Source organism: Erpetoichthys calabaricus, chromosome 1 (assembly GCF_900747795.2).
Source record: "Erpetoichthys calabaricus chromosome 1, fErpCal1.3, whole genome shotgun sequence".
In the NCBI taxonomy this organism is placed as follows: Eukaryota; Metazoa; Chordata; class Cladistia; order Polypteriformes; family Polypteridae; genus Erpetoichthys; species Erpetoichthys calabaricus.
The window spans coordinates 40,289,058-40,308,009 of record NC_041394.2 but is presented as its reverse complement, the minus strand read 5'-3'; the positions used below and the strand labels follow the sequence as shown (position 1 = coordinate 40,308,009).

The following is an 18,952-nucleotide window of genomic DNA, read 5'->3' as shown; positions in this document are numbered from 1 at the left end:
CCCCAGGCCTGATCACTGCCACACCTGTTTCAATCAAGAAATCACTTAAATAGGAGCTGCCTGACACAGAGAAGTAGACCAAAAGCACCTCAAAAGCTAGACATCATGCCAAGATCCAAAGAAATTCAGGAACAAATGAGAACAGAAGTAATTGAGATCTATCAGTCTGGTAAAGGTTATAAAGCCATTTCTAAAGCTTTGGGACTCCAGCGAACCACAGTGAGAGCCATTATCCACAAATGGCAAAAACATGGAACAGTGGTGAACCTTCCCAGGAGTGGCCGGCCGACCAAAATTACCCCAAGAGCGCAGAGACGACTCATCCGAGAGGTCACAAAAGACCCCAGGACAACGTCTAAAGAACTGCAGGCCTCACTTGCCTCAATTAAGGTCAGTGTTCACGACTCCACCATAAGAAAGAGACTGGGCAAAAACGGCCTGCATGGCAGATTTCCAAGACGCAAACCACTGTTAAGCAAAAAGAACATTAGGGCTCGTCTCAATTTTGCTAAGAAACATCTCAATGATTGCCAAGACTTTTGGGAAAATACCTTATGGACTGATGAGTCAAAAGTTGAACTTTTTGGAAGGCAAATGTCCCGTTACATCTGGCGTAAAAGGAACACAGCATTTCAGAAAAAGAACATCATACCAACAGTAAAATATGGTGGTGGTAGTGTGATGGTCTGGGGTTGTTTTGCTGCTTCAGGACCTGGAAGGCTTGCTGTGATAGATGGAACCATGAATTCTACTGTCTACCAAAAAATCCTGAAGGAGAATGTCCGCCATCTGTTCGTCAACTCAAGCTGAAGCGATCTTGGGTGCTGCAACAGGACAATGACCCAAAACACACCAGCAAATCCACCTCTGAATGGCTGAAGAAAAACAAAATGAAGACTTTGGAGTGGCCTAGTCAAAGTCCTGACCTGAATCCAATTGAGATGCTATGGCATGACCTTAAAAAGGCGGTTCATGCTAGAAAACCCTCAAATAAAGCTGAATTACAACAATTTTGCAAAGATGAGTGGGCCAAAATTCCTCCAGAGCGCTGTAAAAGACTCATTGCAAGTTATCGCAAACGCTTGATTGCAGTTATTGCTGCTAAGGGTGGCCCAACCAGTTATTAGGTTCAGGGGGCAATTACTTCTTCACACAGGGCCATGTAGGTTTGGATTTTTTTTTCTCCCTAAATAATAAAAACCACCATTTACAAACTGCATTTTGTGTTTACTTGTGTTATATTTGACTAATGGTTAAATGTGTTTGATGATCAGAAACATTTTGTGTGACAAACATGCAAAAGAATTAGAAATCAGGAAGGGGGCAAATAGTTTTTCACACCACTGTAAATAAAACAGCCACAAAAACTTTAACAGTAAAATAGGAAGAACGAAGAACTATAGAAATCCTCTTGCTCTCTTTTTAAATTATTTTCTTTCCGATGTCATCAATTCCATGTGCTGCTCCCAGTAACTACTAGCAAACACTTTTTTCATTCATCATAAAACACACACATACATGCTCTGTATGCCTAACCCCCTCTTGTTTTCTTTTTTCCCAACCAGGCAAAGGATGTGGAATGAAAATTGATCAAAATCAGTTCCCTGATTCATATACTACACCAGAGTTCTCAAGTAAGGTCACTGAGAGCCACAATGGCTACAGGTTTTTGTTCCACAGTTTCCTAATAAGAAAAATTAAAATGAATTCTCAATAATAATTTGTCCTTCATTTTAGTTATCTTTAATTTTAATTATTTCATTTAGTCAAACATCTGCATTCACTGGTTTTATCAAATTCTTGTTTTCTTAATCACCTGCTAATGATACACAGTATAAATGACAAAGAGCCAGCATCTCACCAAGTCTTAATCCCAGCTACAAGTTTGTGATTTCATTATTAAGAATTTACTTTAATAAAATGTCTGGAAAGAAATGGAAAAGAAAATGATGAGTGTATATAAATTGCTTATCTTCTCCTGTCCATAAATAATTTAGAGAATATTCTTGGAAAAGAAAATCTACAATAACAGAAATAACTTGGCAAAATGAAAGCACTAACATGCCATATAACAGCCTTTTAGGACTGAAATGAAGGACACATATACTACACCTACATGCAATCTGGTATAGATTTGGTATAAATTATAGTTTGAGAATGCATCTTGCGTAGTTTTTTTTAAAATATGTGCTGTAGTAGTTGTATTGACTTGAGCCACCCCGAAATAGTGTTACTATCATCAGAAAGGAAAATGTGTAAGGAAAATATATCATACCTAAATAAAATTACACTCTTTGAACATTAGTAAATGAATTTGTCTTCCCCAAAGCATTTCATTAGACAAAAAGAGAGATGTACTATTATGGTAGATGAAGACTTTTAAATCATGATCTTAAATTCCAAGAGACATACCTGGCACAGGTATACCTTGTGCAAGTCCCACTCCTGTCCCAGAGCACAGATTTGAATATCACTGTTTTGTCCATTTAGAAACAAGGTTTGGTAAATATAAGTTGATGTGGTTTTCAGCATTTTTCTGAAAACAGCAAAAAATAAAAACACTTGAGTATGTTATTCAATTCACATCCCAGCATTTGAATTTCTCTTTTGCTAATGGTACAGATTGTATGCAAGAAAACTGAATTGTTTTTAACATTATTACAAGTATCCAATATAGTAGCAATTATTTATATTTACATATATATACACACACACACACTATATGCATACACACACACACACATATATATATAAATATTATATTGTGGGATATGGCCGGCCATTTAAAATTAAATTAAAATTTAAGGGCCTTCTGAACCAGAAGAAAAGGGCTTTTAAAGACGGTGATCAGCATGAGCTCAAGCGCATGCAGAAGGAACTCCGAGTCCAGCTCAGGGCGGCGAAGAAGCAGTACAGGAGAAAGCTGGAGCAGAAGTTGCAGAATAACAGCATGAAGGAAGTGTGGGATGGGATGAAGATCATCACTGGCTGCAGCTTGAAGCGGGGTACCACCATCGAGAGAGACGTGAAGACAGCAAACCAAATGAACAACTTCTTTAACAGGTTTGACCACCCTAACCCACTCTCACTCTCACCTCGGAGTACTGCACTCTCCACACATCCTTCTGCTGATACCTGCATAGGAGAGACGTCCCCACCCATAATTACAACAGCGCAGGTGAGCGGAGAGCTGAGGAGACTTCGTGCCAGCAAAGCAGCGGGTCCAGATGGAGTATCGCCACGACTGCTGAAGGTCTGTGCATCGGAGCTGGGGGGTCCTCTACAGCGCATCTTCAACCTGAGCCTGGAACAGGGGAGAGTCCCGAGGCTTTGGAAAACATCTTGCATCACCCCAGTCCCAAAGGTATCACGTCCTAGTGAGCTGAATGACTTCCGGCCTGTTGCTCTGACATCACATGTGATGAAGTCCATGGAGAGGCTGCTGCTTCACCACCTGAGGCCACAGGTTCAATACGCCCTCGACCCTCTGCAGTTTGCGTATCAGTAGAAGGTGGGAGCGGAGGATGCCATCATCTATATGCTACATCGATCCCTCTCTCACTTGGACAGAGGCAGTGGTGCTGTAAGAATTATGTTTCTAGACTTCTCTAGCGCGTTCAACACAATCCAACCTCTGCTCCTTAGGGACAAGCTGACAGAGATGGGAGTAGATTCATACCTGGTGGTATGGATCGTGGACTATCTTAAAGACAGACCTCAGTATGTGCGTCTTGGGAACTGAACGTCTGACATTGTGGTCAGCAACACAGGAGTGCCACAAGGGACTGTACTTTCTCCGATCCTGTTCAGCCTATATACATCGGACTTCCAACACAACTCGGAGTCCTGCCACATGCAAAAGTTCGCTGATGACACTGCTATCATGGGCTGCATCAGGAGAGGGCAGGAGGAGGGGTATAGGGACCTAATCAATGACTTTGTTAAATGGTGCGACTCAAACCACCTACACCTGAGCACCAGCAAAACCAAGGAGCTGGTGGTGGATTTTAGGAGGCCCAGACCCCTCATGGACCCCGTGATCATCAGAGGTGACTATGTGCAGACCTATAAATACCTGGGAGTGCAGCTGGATCATAAATTAGACTGGACTGCCAAAACTGATGCTCTGTGTAAGAAAGGACAGAGCCGGTTATACTTCCTTAGAAGGCTGGCGTCCTTCAACATCTGCAATAAGATGCTGCAGATGTTCTATCATACGGTTGTGGTGAGCGCCCTCTTCTACGCGGTGGTAGGCTGGGGAGGCAGCATTAAGAAGAAAGACGCCTCACGCCTGGACAAACTGGTGAGGAAGGCAGGCTCTATTGTTGGCATGGAGCTAGACAGTTTGACATCTGTGGCAGAGCGACGGGCGCTCACCAGGCTCCTATCAATTATGGAAAATCCACTGCATCCACTAAACAGTGTCATCTCTAGACAGAAGAGCAGCTTCAGCGACAGACTGCTGTCACTGTCCTGCTCCACCGACAGACTGAGGAAATCGATCCTCCCCCAAACTATGCGATTCTTCAATTCCACCCGGGGGGGTAAACGTTAACATTATATAAAGTTATTGTCTGTTTTTACCTGCATTATTATCAATCTTTAATTTAATATTGTTTTTTGTATCAGTAAGGTGCTGCTGGAGTATGTGAATTTTCCCTTGGGATTAATAAAGTATCTATCTATTCATCCCGGCCAGTACCCCTAGGCCGCCAGGTGGAGCCCTCCCTGTAGCGTGGAAGTGCCCCGAATGCCAGCAAGGAATTATGGACAGACAGTGGACTTTTAATTTACAGCCCTGCTGGATACCATGGGGGCCGCCAGAGGATGCTGCAGGGAGGAGTAAGGACTATTTTCCCTATACCCCGGAAGTACACCCCAGTCACATGGACAGAAGAAATGACGTGCTTCCGGGATGAAAAAGAAGAGTTTTTGATCTGACCCGGAGGTGCTAGGAAGTCACATGGATGAGGGTTCAGAAGCACTTCCGGGTCAAGGACTATAAAGGACTCTGGGAAACCCCAGACGGAAGAGTGGAGCTGGGTGGAAGGGTGGCAACGTGTCTGGGAGAGTGGAGGATTGAGTATTGATTACTGTGTATTGTTTATTAGAGTATTGTGGAGTGGAGAGTGCTTTGTGCACATTTATTATTAATAATAAAGTCATTTTGGACTTTTACCTGGTGTCTGGCGTGGTGTCCGAGGGTTCAAGGGAGCGAGAGCGCCCATATCTGTCACAATATATATACAGTGCATCCGGAAAGTATTCGCAGCACATCACTTTTTCCACATTTTGTTATGTTACAGCCTTATTCCAAAATGGATTAAATTCATTTTTTTCCTCAGAATTCTACACACAACACCCCATAATGACGTGAAAAAAGTTTACTTGAGGTTTTTGCAAATTTATTAAAAATAAAAAAATTGAGAAAGCACATGTACATAAGTATTCACAGCCTTTGCCATGAAGCTCAAAACTGAGCTCAGGTGCATCCTGTTTCCCCTGATCATCCTTGAGATCTTTCTGTAGCTTAATTGGAGTCCACCTGTGGTAAATTCAGTTGATTGGACATGATTTGGAAAGGCACACACCTGTCTATATAAGGTCCCACAGTTGACAGTTCATGTCAGAGCACAAACCAAGCATGAAGTGTCTGTAGACTTCCGAGACAGGATTGTCTCGAAGCACAAATCTGGGGAAGGTTACAGAAAAATTTCTGCTGCTTTGAAGGTCCCAATGAGCACAGTGGCCTCCATCATCCCTAAGTGGAAGAAGTTTGAAACCACCAGGACTCTTCCCAGAGCTGGCCGGCCATCTAAACTGAGCGATCAGGGGAGAAGGGCCTTCTTAGTCAGGGAGGTGACCAAGAACCCGATTGTCACTCTGTCAGAGCTCCAGAGGTCCTCTGTGGAGAGAGGAGAACCTTCCAGAAGGACAACCATCTCTGCAGCAATCCACCAATCAGGCCTGTATGGTAGAGTGGCCAGACGGAAGCCACTCCTTAGTAAAAAGGCACATGGCAGCCCGCCTGGAGTTTGCCAAAAGGCACCTGAAGGACTCTCGGACCATGAGAAAGAAAATTCTCTGGTCTGATGAGACAAAGATTGAACTCTTTCCACCAATCAGGCCTGTATGGTAGAGTGGCCAGACGGAAGCCACTCCTTAGTAAAAAGGCACATGGCAGCCCGCCTGGAGTTTGCCAAAAGGCACCTGAAGGACTCTCGGACCATGAGAAAGAAAATTCTCTGGTCTGATGAGACAAAGATTGAACTCTTTCCACCAATCAGGCCTGTATGGTAGAGTGGCCAGACGGAAGCCACCCCTTAGTAAAAAGGCACATGGCAGCCCGCCTGGAGTTTGCCAAAAGGCACCTGAAGGACTCTCGGACCATGAGAAAGAAAATTCTCTGGTCTGATGAGACAAAGATTGAACTCTTTGGTGTGAATGCCAGGCGTCACGTTTGGAGGAAACCAGGCACTACTCATTACCAGGCCAATACCATCACTACAGTGAAGCATGGTGGTGGCAGCTTCATGCTGTGGGGATGTTTTTCAGCGGCAGGGACTGGGAGACTAGTCAGGATAAAGGAAAAGATGACTGCAGCAATGTACAGAGACATCCTGGATGAAAACCTGCTCCAGAGCGCTTTTGACCTCAGACTGGGGCGACGGCTCATCTTTCAACAGGACAACGACCCTAAGCACACAGCCAAGATATCAAAGGAGTAGCTTCAGGACAACTCTGTGAATGTCTTTGAGTGGCCCAGCCAGAGCCCAGACTTGAATCCGATTGAACATCTCTGGAGAGATCTTAAAATGGCTGTGCACCGACGCTTCCCATCCAACCTGATGGAGCTTGAGAGGTGCTGCAAAGAGGAATGGGCAAAACTGGCCAAGGATAGGTGTGCCAAGCTTGTGGCATCATATTCAAAAAGACTTGAGGCTATAATTGCTGCCAAAGGTGCATCGACAAAGTATTGAGCAAAGGCTGTGAATACTTATGTACATGTGATTTCTCAGTTTTTTTATTTTTAAAAAATTTGCAAAAACCTCAAGTACACTTTTTTCACATTGTCATTATGGGGTGTTGTGTGTAGAATTCTGAGGAAAAAAATGAATTTAATCCATTTTGGAATAAGGCTGTAACATAACAAAATGTGGAAAAAGTAATGCGCTGTGAATACTTTCCGGATGCACTGTATATATATATATATATATATATATATATATATATATATATATATACCGTCTTTTTCCGAAATTAAGACATCCCCCGAAAATAAGCCCTATCGAGATTTTCGGAACTTTTTGTAATATAAGCCCTCCCCCGAAAATAAGCCCTAGTTAAAATAATGTGAAAAAAAGAATTTGTTAAAAAATGCTGTTGATTTATTAAGTATGTTTAGCTTCCCTAATACTCGTATTTCAGAGAAATGTTTGAAATAAAATATTCTGAGAAATTCATTGTTTACCTCTACAGTTCGTTTCAAATTAATTCTTGGAATTTATCTTAAAAATACAACATAAGGCAGCATGAATACATAAATATTGTGTCCGCTCTGCTCTGCTGTGTTGTACTGCGTCGCGCGTATCGCAGAGTATGGTCGAATGAGGTGGGGAGGGGGTGGAGGGGGGCATGCATATGCTGAATGCGACGGAACGCGTCGTTGGCGCACACTATAAATAATTGTTCGTTAAGGCAGCAGTCTACATTGAGCGACAGTGCAGATACAGTCTTTGTTCATTTCAGTCTTGTAAGTCTGATTATTTCCTCATACGTAATTTTATTTTTTATAAAGTGAATAATTTTTAACCGCAGTTAAAATGAGTACAAAACGAAAGAGCTATTCCGTCGAGTACAAAAAGGGAATTGTGGAAGACTCCAGGGGTGTAAATCTTGATTTATGACGATGTTCCAGAAGAAGATGACATGACTGTAATTGAATCAATATTAATTTCTGTATTCTGTGTAAAATAAATAAATATTAAATAAAAATATATAAATATACTTTTATTTTTGTCCTCACCCGAAAATAAGCCCTAGTGCGTATTTTGGACCAAAAAAGAAAGTAAGACAGTGTCTTATTTTCGGAAAAAGACGGTATATATATATATATATATATATATATATATATATATATATATATATATATACACATATATATTAATACATATATTAATTATGCAAAGCTGACTGAATCACTCACTCATCAACACATCCGCTATTTCTCTTACTTAAAAATCTAACATTTGGCAGAAAGGTACATTTAGGCAAGTAGTTATCCAATAAAAAAAGGACATTTTGACAATGTTTGAGATTTGTTGACGTTGTAGAAAAAATAAAAATAGCTAAGTTTATTTTTAGACAAATATTTCATTTGTCAATATTTATTAATATCATGTTAACTTGTATGCTCTGTGCTGCGCAAAAAGCATGCTTTTTACAAACAAAGGACAGAACAGAAGCGATGACCTGCCAAAAGGCAGCACTAATTAATATGGTAGATGAATGACTGAAGAAGAGGCAGTGTCCTAGACAGGAAAAAGACGGGTCATGTTTAATGTCTACAGTCAAATAAGAAATGAAAGAAGAAAGTTCGGCAAAGCTCAAGGAAGATGCAAAATTCAATGGTTACCAGGGGCACCATAAACCTTCAGTGCCAGTGCCAGGCAACATGGCTATGAGTAGGTGTTATTTCACTAAAAGCAAAAAGTGAGTGAAAGAGAAGTAATAGGGAAAGTGATGTCCTCCAGTTCAGACCAAGGCAGGAGCTCGAAGGAGTGTAGCATTTCAGAGAATTAAGCCCCCAATCAATTACGCCCAGTACCTTATCTTTTTCACGATTTCATATATGACAATAGCAATAAGCCCCGATCCTTTTGTTCCTCATATACAATATAGGCCCGATCAATATTACACCATTATATGAAGATGTGCAAAAACCCAAAGGGAAAAGCAATTGGATTTTTATACATGCAAGACCATGTGCTACAGCTACAATCACAAAAGGATCGAAAACCCTAATGCCCTATTGTAATATACATTCACATCTACTGATTTTGAAAGAAGAATCCCACTCCTGACCTCCAATATTGTTTACATTGACATGCCAATCTGACAGTGTTGCTTTATAAAGATTTTTGCATAAGTGCCTCAAGTGGGGCAGCATTTCAGAATTTTTTGCTTTTGATTACTGGCATGCATACCAGCAGTGCTTTGTAGCATACCAACTGTCATCATGGTTATTCATCCTTCTTATTTTACTTGTGAACCTAAACGCAGAACTGGCAACTCCAAAGGGTACTCCTGACTAGATAGATAAGATAGATAGAGATAAACTGAGGCCTGTCTTTAAGATAGTCCACAATCCATGCTACCAGGTATGAATCTACTCCCATCTCTGTCAGCTTCACCCTAAGGAGCACAGGTTGGATGGTGTTGCAGGCGCTAGAGAAGTCCAGGAACATAATTCTTACAGCACCACTGCCTCTGTCCAAGTGGAAGAGGGGTTGGTGTAGCATATAGATGATGGCATCCTCTGCTCCCACCTTCTCCTGGTATGCGAACTGCAGGGGGTCGAGGGCGTGGCGGACCTGTGGCCTCAGGTGGGGAAGCAGCAGCCGCTCCATGGCCTTCATTACATGTGACGTCAGATCGACACGCCGGAAGTCATTCAGCTCACCTGGACATGATACATTTGGGACTGGGGTGATGCAAGATGCTTTCCAAAGCCTCGGGACTCTCCCCTGTTCCAGGCTCAGGTTGAAGATGCGCTGTAGAGGACTCCCCAGCTCCAACGCACAGGCCTTCAGCAGTTGTGGCGATACTCCATCTGGACCCGCTGCTTTGCTGGCACAAAGTCTCCTCAGCTCTCTGCTTACCTGGGCTGCTGTAATTGTGGGTTGGGGGAAACTCTCATTTATGCTGGTATCAGCAGAAGGATGAGTAGAGGGTGCAGTACTCTGAGGTGAGAGTGGGTTAGGGTGGTCAAACCTGTTAAAAAAGTTGTTCATCTGGTTTGCTCTCTGCACATCTCTCTCAATGGTAGCACCCCGCTTCGAGCTGCAGCCAGTGACGATCTTCATCCCATTCCACACTTCCTTCATTTGGTTATTCTGCAACTTCTGCTCCAGCTTTCTCCTGTCCTGCTCCTTCGCCGCCCTGAGCTGGACTCGGAGTTCCTTCTGCACGCGCTTGAGCTCATGCTGATCACCACCTTTAAAAGCCCTTTTTTTCTGGTTCAGAAGGCCCTTGATGTCACTTGTAATCCATGGCTTGTTAGCATAGCAGCGTACTGTTCTTATTGGAACTGCAATGTCCATACAGAAGTTGATATAGTCAGTAGTGCAGTCAACAACCTCCTCAATGTTCTCACTATATGATCCCTGCAGGATATCCCAGTCCGTAGTCCCAATGCAGTCTCTCAGAGCCTGCTCTGCCTCAGGGGACCACTTCCTGAATGAGCGTGTGGTTGTAGGTAGCTCCCTCACTCTTGGTTTGTAGTGAGGCTGAAGCAGAACCAGGTTATGATCTGCTTTCCCAAGCGCAGGCAGCGGGGTGGAGCTGTATGCGTCTTTAATGTTTGCATACAGTAGGTCAACAGTCCTATTTCCCCGGGTGTTACAATCCACATACTGGGAGAAGGCAGGTAATGTTTTGTCCAGCATTACATGGTTAAAGTCTTCAGCGATTAGCACAAGCGCCTTGGGGTGCTGTGTTTGTAATTTAGCAACTGCGGAATGGATGACGTCATCCGCTATCTCCACATTCGCCCGAGGAGGGATGTAAACAATAGCAACAATGATGTATCCAAACTCTCTGGGCAAGTAATAGGGACGCAGACTTACGGCCAACAGTTCGATGTCCCTGCAGCAAGTGGAGATTTTAACATTAACATGTCCAGAGTTGCACCATCTTGTATTGACATAGAGAGCGAGTCCTCCTCCTTTGTGCTTCCCGCAGGTACTTGCGTCTCTGTCCGCTCTAACTGTGCTAAACCCAGGTAGCTCCACGTTAGCATCTGGGATGTTAGTTGTTAGCACATTTCACTAAAACACAACAAACTGCATTCTCTGTAGGTCCTGACATTTTTCACCAGCGCAGCCAGTTCGGTGATTTTATTTGGTAGTGAGTTCACATTTCCCAGGATCACAGAAGGCACCGAAGGTTTGTAGCATCACTTTCTCGCTAAACGCTTGGCTTTTATCTTAGCACCAGCTCTGCTGCCACGATACCGCCTTCTTACCTCGTCAGGTAAATAGGGAACCACACTGGCGCTGGCATTTGTTCTCAGCGCTTGAAGTTGACTACTTGAATAGACGAGTCTCAGTGTGTAAAAATCCATGTCCCTAGTAAAAAGTAAAAAGTGTCCAGGGAATGAGTCCACATAAAAGAAAGTGGTAGGAGTGAAAAGTGAAATACAGAAAAAGGAAGAAAAATAAAGTCATACTTGGAGCTGCTGGAATGGCTGCCACTCATGACGGCGCCGGAGTCATATATATGATATTCCATGAAACCATGGCCACCCCACCCCCCAACCATCATGGTGCTTAAATCTTGCAATGTCCCATGGCACTTGAATTTCTAGTAGGGAACCACGGAAATGCGTTCCTCCTATTAATACAGCAGGGGAAATATATTTCCAATGAGGAAATTCACATAGACATTATTATTAACTCAAGAAATCCACAAATATAAAGAATTAACAATATTAAAGGCCATAAATAGATATTTGTAATAATATGGAAAGACACAAGGAAAAAGTATTGAACACGCTAATTTAATACTTACCTGTGTTTGTAAGGACAGCTTCAAAATGCTTCCTGTATGAAGAAACCAATCGCCTGGAGTGCTCAGGTGTAATTTTGACCTATTCTTTTAAAGTGACTGTCTTTAAATCTTGAAGATTTTGGGGGTCTCTCTTCTGACTCCTGACCATTAGTTCTTTTCACAAACGTTCAATTGGATTTAAGTCAGGTGATTGACTGGGACATTCTAGCAACCTGATGTTCTTTCTCTGAAACCAATTCAGAGTTTCCTTTGCTCTATGGTTTGGATTGTTGACTGCTGAAAGGTCCACCCACATCTTATCTTCATCATCCTGGTGGTTGGCAGTAAATTCATTTCAAGAATCTCTTGGTACATGACCCCAATTCTTCGTTCCTTCAATTACATGAAATCTGCCAGTACCATGAGATGGGAAACAACCCCACACCATGATGCTTCCACCTCCAATCTTTACTGTTGGTATAGTGTTTTTCGGGTGTTGTGCAGTGCAATTTCTCCTCCTAAAAATGTTTGTAGTATGACTGCCAAAAAGTCCAACTCTTGTCTGACCAGACTACATTCTTCCAGTATTTCAAAGGCTTGTCCAAATGTTGTGTAGCAAAATTTAAACAAGCTTGACTTTTCTTCAGTAATGGAGTCTTCCAGGGTGAGCACGCATAGAGGCCATGCTGGTAGAGTGAACTGCCAATTGTTTTCTGTGTAACAATTGTACCTGCTGCCTCCAAGTCTTTCTGCAGCTACTTCCTTCCATGTGGTCCTTGGCTCTTGGTCTACTCTTCTGACTATCCTTCTGACACCCTGGTCAGAAATTTTGTGAGAAGCTCTTGTGCATGGCTGGTTGATGGAGTGGTATTCCTTACACTTGCGGGATAATGGATGGTGCTTACTGGAAGATTCACAAGTTTTGAAACGGTTTGCAACAATCAGGTTGCGAAGACCCTGGGAGAGCTCTTTGCTTATACCCATCATGAGATGTTTCTTGTGTGACATCTTGGTAGCAAAACACCTATTTACAGCCCATCAATATGTACTTAACCCAGCCAATATCAATTTCCACAGACAGGAAGTGGAATTGCTTTCTAACTACCTAAGGATTTCAGCTGGTTCCTTGCCTTTCTATACTGCTTTTTCTTAGTGTGTACAATACTTCCCCCCTCCCCCCCAGTGCTATTCCACTTTATTACCCAAACCTTTATGTACTTTAATGTTGTGAGTTCTTTATATTTGTGGATTTCCTGAGTTATACTAATGTCTGGTGAAAATTTCATGTGAATAGCCTCATTGGAAATATAATTTCTGGAAAAAATGTTGACACTCTTGATACTTATTTATTCCACTGTACATCAGTGTAACACATAGGGAACCAGCACTTACTGTATGTATATCCACTTCAAGTACTGCTTTGCAAATACATTTACATCTGCAGACATTTAAGAGGGACCACAAAAAAACATCAACCGGCCATGCACAATTGAGTGAACAACGTAAACAAATGAAAATCTTAAACATCTAATAATGATAATACATACTCAAATTTCACATTACTTCTACCAATTACCTGTTTCAATACACTTTTCTGTAAAATTCTGTGTTGCAATTGCCAACATCAAAAACCAAGTCACTAGGAAAAGCAGAAATTGATCTAATTAAGGAATGTTTTACTCATGGACAACTGAAAATTGCATGTTCAGGGGTAAGCAGGTCTAATGACCCAATAATATTATTTTCACTTATTATTTCACTGTTGCCTTACAGGAAATTGGAAAAATTATGAATATCTTTGGAAGACAGAAAGTTGAAGATAAATAGAAAGAAGACAAAACACATGAGGATTAATGATAATCAGGATTAAGAAGTTAGCCTGCAGGAAGAGCTATTAAAAAGAGTGGATAAATTTAAATATCTAGGATCAGCGGTAGCCTGAGATGTAAAATCAGATGCAGAGATAATCCATAGCTACAGTGTAGATGCAAGAATTGGAAGAAGGTATCGGAAGTATTGTGTGATCGAAGAAGTAAGGCGAAGGTTAGGTCTATAAGAAAGTACAATGATGTATGGAGCTGAAGCACAGCCAGTAAAGGGAGCACTGGAGAAGAAGTTAGATGTGGTAGAAATGAGAATGTTGAGATGGATGTATGGAGTTACACAGACAGGTAAACTGACTTGCCCATTATCAAAGTGTCAATAGTGGGATTTGAAACCACAACCTTAGGGTTTGAAGTCCTTGGTCCAAAGTCTTAAATACTACACCACCACAATGCCTACCAATAATACCAAACTATAAATATTGTAAACAGAACATGTACTTGTTACTTATAGTATATAAACTAAGTCACTACCAACTTCCAGACATTGCTCATAAGCATTAAGAAGACTAACAGTATGATATGTAATACAGAACAATGTGTAGAGTACAAGTCAAAGGAGGCTTAAGCTTCTTAACACACTGGTTAGACCTTGTAAAAACATAAAATGATGTAATTGAACAAAATGTATGTGTGTAAGTACAGAAAATAGGACAGAATGATCAAACTTGTTTGTGTTTTGTGTACGTGACAAAAAGCAGATATACTTTCTGTAAGTTTTCTTTCAATGATGTGTGTGACAAGAAAATGTACCTTTAGGGTAAAGACTTTACCAATTGGAATAATACAAAATGAGTCAGGACGCTATTTTTATTGCTTACGTGGTCTACGATCAGGAGACTAGAAAAGCTATAAAAGAGCAAGGACATCTGCGCTCGAGGCAGATGAAGTGCGGTGTCCTAGGACTGTATTTCTCTGTCATTTTACCCTTGCCTGGTATGTATCAATAAAAGGTTTTTACTAATTTTAATTTTCTTCTCTGTCTTCAGTCACAAAAAGTGTCCACAACCTCATCTGGAATACTGTGTGAAGGCCACAAAAAAAGACACAGCAGTGCTAGAAAAAGCCCCGAGAAGAGCGACTAGACCGATTCCAGAGCTACACGGATGACTTATGACGAAAGATTAAAAGAGATGAGCCTTTTCAGTTTAAGCAAAATAAGATTAAGCAGCAACATGATTGAAGTGTTTAAAGTTATGAAGGGAATTAGTACACTGGTTCGAGAATGTTACCTTAAAGTGAATTCAACAAGAACACCTGGTCATGGTAGGAAACTTGTTAAGGGGTAAATTTCACACAAATACTAGGAAGTCTCTCTTCACACAGAGAATCATAGACACATGGAATAAGCTACCGAACAGTGTGGAAAACTGGAGTATTTCAGGGACCTTTAAAACTGGACTTGATGTTATTGATGTTAGAATTAAGTGGATAGGACTGGCGAGCTTTGTTGGGCTAAATTGCCTGCTCTCTTTTAGTTTGCCCTTACATATGTAGTACTTCTGATACACTAGATTAACAGCACTATAACTGAGGCCTACTGTCTTACGAAATTTCCTGGGTAACAGTGCTGGTTATGACATAAAACTGCACTAGTGAACAAGACTGTAAAACGGATGAGGAAAATAAATACTGATTAATTATTTCCAATGCATTTCAGGTTTACTTTCTCCACCACGTAGGAGTTGGTTTAAACTGATGTATGCCACTAAATTACCATTTTACCTGCGGGGTGTGTTGAGGAGACGATCTGGATCTTCTTCACTCTCACTGTCACATTGGCAGGTAGACCTACGTTTCCTTTTCCTGCATTCATATGGTTTTCTTTGCACAGTAGAGGTGTCTGCTTGTTCTGTTCCACACAATTTGGCACTCCAAGATCCCATTCCACCAAACCTATAAGAGTAAAAAACATAAGGGACAGTGGTAACATATAGCATTTCCAAAACTCATACCCTTAGTTCTTAAAACAAGTCATTACCTTAAATTTAGTAAACTGTTTCTTTAGCTGTGATATATATATATATATATATATATATATATATTACACATACATACATACATACATACATACACACACACACACACACACAACTACTTATAATCTTGCTTAGTAGAGTAACCCCCCAAAAAAATTGTTGCATGGATATGAAACATTACCAAATTTGTACATCTAATATTGATTTTAATAGTTAATTGTTAACCTTCTTACTTACTGGCAGTTATCCTCTGTCATCAACACTGCAGTTACTAGCAGGCAATTATTAATGTGGCATTCAAAAACCTATACACAGTGATTAGCAAATAGTAAAATCAACACATTGAAGTCCTATCTAATATCTGCTGTTGCCTTAAAGTGAACACAAAACTATTTTCCACCTGCTCATTGGAAATTGCTACTTCAATAAAATCATAATACCCCTGTCTGTTTTTTAAATTTTCCAACTTTGTTGAATGTTATTAATCTATTTTACACACTAAGGACCTAATTTCAGTCACTGGGTCGCATCCTGTCGTTTACATGTGTGTGTTCCCCAATCACACAGAAAATGCTCAAATGATTTTTGAGACATTTTATAGGCAAGTTGCCATTGATCCAATTTAAAATATAGGCATTATAATATATGGCATTTCAAATATTTCATCAACTCAAAAAATATGCATAATTATAAAATGGTTGCATTGATCTTAATGAAAAAATGTCTGTATAATAAGGCTGAACCATCATAAAATCCAGGTTATATGGTGCTCCAAAAATGTTATCAGGAAGAATGCTTGAGGCAATAAAGCTCAAAACACAAGATATGTTGCATACATACTACTCTTGATATAACTAGACTTTAAAACCTTTCAAAAGATGCATAAACAAATGGGGTTGTAAAAGGCTGACAAAGAAAAATCACATTATTAGGTACAACAGTTCAGCTGATTGTAATGAACTTGGTAAATTGCTGAGGTTTAGTCTTACTTACAGTGAAGGCTAAATTCCACATCAATAATTCAGTAGATGCAACAGGTTAGCTATGGCTATTTTAAAAAATATTATATTCACATTATTGTCCATTTGGAATGTAGAATGGTGGAATGGGGAAGTACAGGAGAGTATACAGAGGAAGAGGATGGTGAAGAAGAAGTGGGATAGTCAGAGAGATGCAGAAAGTAGACAAGAATACAAGGAGTTAAAGCACAAAGTGAAGAGAGAGGTGGCAAAGGCTAAAGAAAAGGAGTATGATGAGTTGTATGAGAGGTTGGACACTAAGGAGGGAGAAAAGGACCTGTACCGATTGGCTAAGACAGAGTGACTGCGCTGGGAAAGATGTGCAGCAGGTTAGGGTAATAAAGAATAAAGATGGAAACATGTTCACAAGTGAGGAAGGTGTGTTGAGTAGAAGGAAAGAGTACTTTGAGAGGCTGATGAATGAAGAGAGAGAGATAGAGAAGGTTGGATGATGTGGAGATAGTGATTAAGGAAGTGCAACAGATTAGCAAGGAGAAAGTAAGGACAGCTATGAAGAGGATGAAGAATGGAAAGGCCGTGGGTCCACATGACATACCTGTGGAAGCATGGAGGTGTTTAGGAAAGATGTCAGTGGAGTTTTTAACCAAATTGTTTAATGGAATCTTGTAAAGTGAGAGGATGCCGGAGGAGTGGAGAAGAAGTGTACCGGTGCCAATTTTTAAGAATAAAGGGGATGTGCAGAGCTGTAGTAACTACAGAGGGATAAAACTGATGAGCCACAGAATTAAATTATGGGAAAGAGAAGTGGAAGCTTCTCTTCTTAATGGGTTAAGAAGGGAGGTGGTGATTATTGAGCAGCAGTATGGTTTCATGCCAAGAAAGAGCACAACCGATGCAATGTTTGCTCTGAGGGTGTTGATGGAGAAGTATAGAGAAGGCCAGAAGGAGTTGCACTGTGTCTTTGTGGACCTGGAGAAAGCATATGACAGGGTGCCTCGAGAGGAGTTGTGGTATTGTATGAGGAAGTCGGGAGTGGCAGAGAAGCATATAAGAGTTGTACATGCATTCAACGTGGGGGTAGGATTACATCAGGGATTGGCTCTGAGCTCTTTCTTATTTGCAATGGTGATGGACAAGTTGACAGATGAGATTAGACAAGAGTCCCCGTGGACTATGATGTTTGCTGATGACACTGTGATCTGTAGCTAGAGTAAGAAGCAGGTTGAGGAGACCCAGGAGAGGTGGAGATATGCTCTAGAGAGGAGAGGAATGAAGGTCAGTAGGAACAAGACAGAATACATGTGTGTGAAAGAGAGGAAGGTCAGTGGAATGGTAAGGATGCAGGAAGTAGATTTGGTGAAGATGGATGAGTTTAAATACTTGGCTGCGCTGGTGAAAAATGTCAGAACCTACAAAGAATGCAGTTTGTTGTGTTTTAGCGAAACGTGGCTAACTAACACCATCCCAGACGCTAATGTGGAACTACCCAGGTTTAGCACAGTTAGAGCGGACAGAGATGCAAGTACCTGTGGGAAGCACAAAGGAGGAGGACTCGCTCTCTATGTCAATACAAGATGGTGCAACTCTGGACATGTTAATGTTAAAATCTCCACTTGCTGCAGGGACATCGAAGTGTTAGCCGTAAGTTTACGTCCCTATTACTTGCCCAGAGAGTTTGGACACGTCATTGTTTTTATTGTATACATTCCTCCTCGGGCGGACGTGGAGTCAGCAAGTGACATCATCCATGCTGCTGTTGCTAAGTTACAAATGCAGCACCCTGAGGCGCTTGTGCTAATCGCTGAGGACTTTAACCATGTGACGCTGGACAAAACATTACCTGCATTCTTCCAGTATGTGGACTGTAACACCCGGGGAAATAAGACTATTGATTTACTGTATGCAAACGTTAAAGACGCATACAGCGCCACCCCGCTGCCTGCGCTTGGGAAAGCAGATCATAACCTGGTTCTGCTTCAGCCTCACTATAAACCAAAAGTGAGAGTCCTACCTGTAACCACACGATCATTCAGGAAGTGGACCCCGGAGGCTGAGAATACTCTGAGAGAATGTTTTGGAACTACAGACTGGGATAACCTGCAGGGATCTCATAGTGAGAACATTGATGAAGTTGTTGACTGCATTACTGACTACACCAACTTCTGTATGGACATTGTAGTTCCAGTAAGAACTGTACGCTGCTATGCTAACAACAAGCCATGGATTACAAGTGACATCAAGAGCATTTTGAACCAGAAGAAAAGGGCTTTTAAAGACGGTGATCAGCATGAGCTCAAGCGCGTGCAGAAGGAACTCCGAGTCCAGCTCAGGGCGGCGAAGA

General features: G+C 41.4%; 1 protein-coding gene across 4 annotated transcripts in view; it reads right to left on the bottom strand.

Moving 5' to 3' along the window:
- gmcl1 (germ cell-less, spermatogenesis associated) overlaps window positions 1-18,952 on the bottom strand; it is an 81,055-nt gene that overhangs the window by 54,942 nt on the left and 7,161 nt on the right. For all 4 annotated transcript variants that reach the window (XM_028798310.2, XM_028798328.2, XM_051928819.1 and 1 more), the window contains exons 3-4: window positions 15,378-15,548; window positions 2,413-2,536 (exon numbers count right to left, since the gene is read on the bottom strand). In XM_028798310.2, coding sequence (XP_028654143.1) covers window positions 2,413-2,536; window positions 15,378-15,538 — 285 coding nt within the window. In that variant the 5' untranslated portion in view covers window positions 15,539-15,548. The remainder of the gene's footprint in view (window positions 1-2,412; window positions 2,537-15,377; window positions 15,549-18,952) is intronic.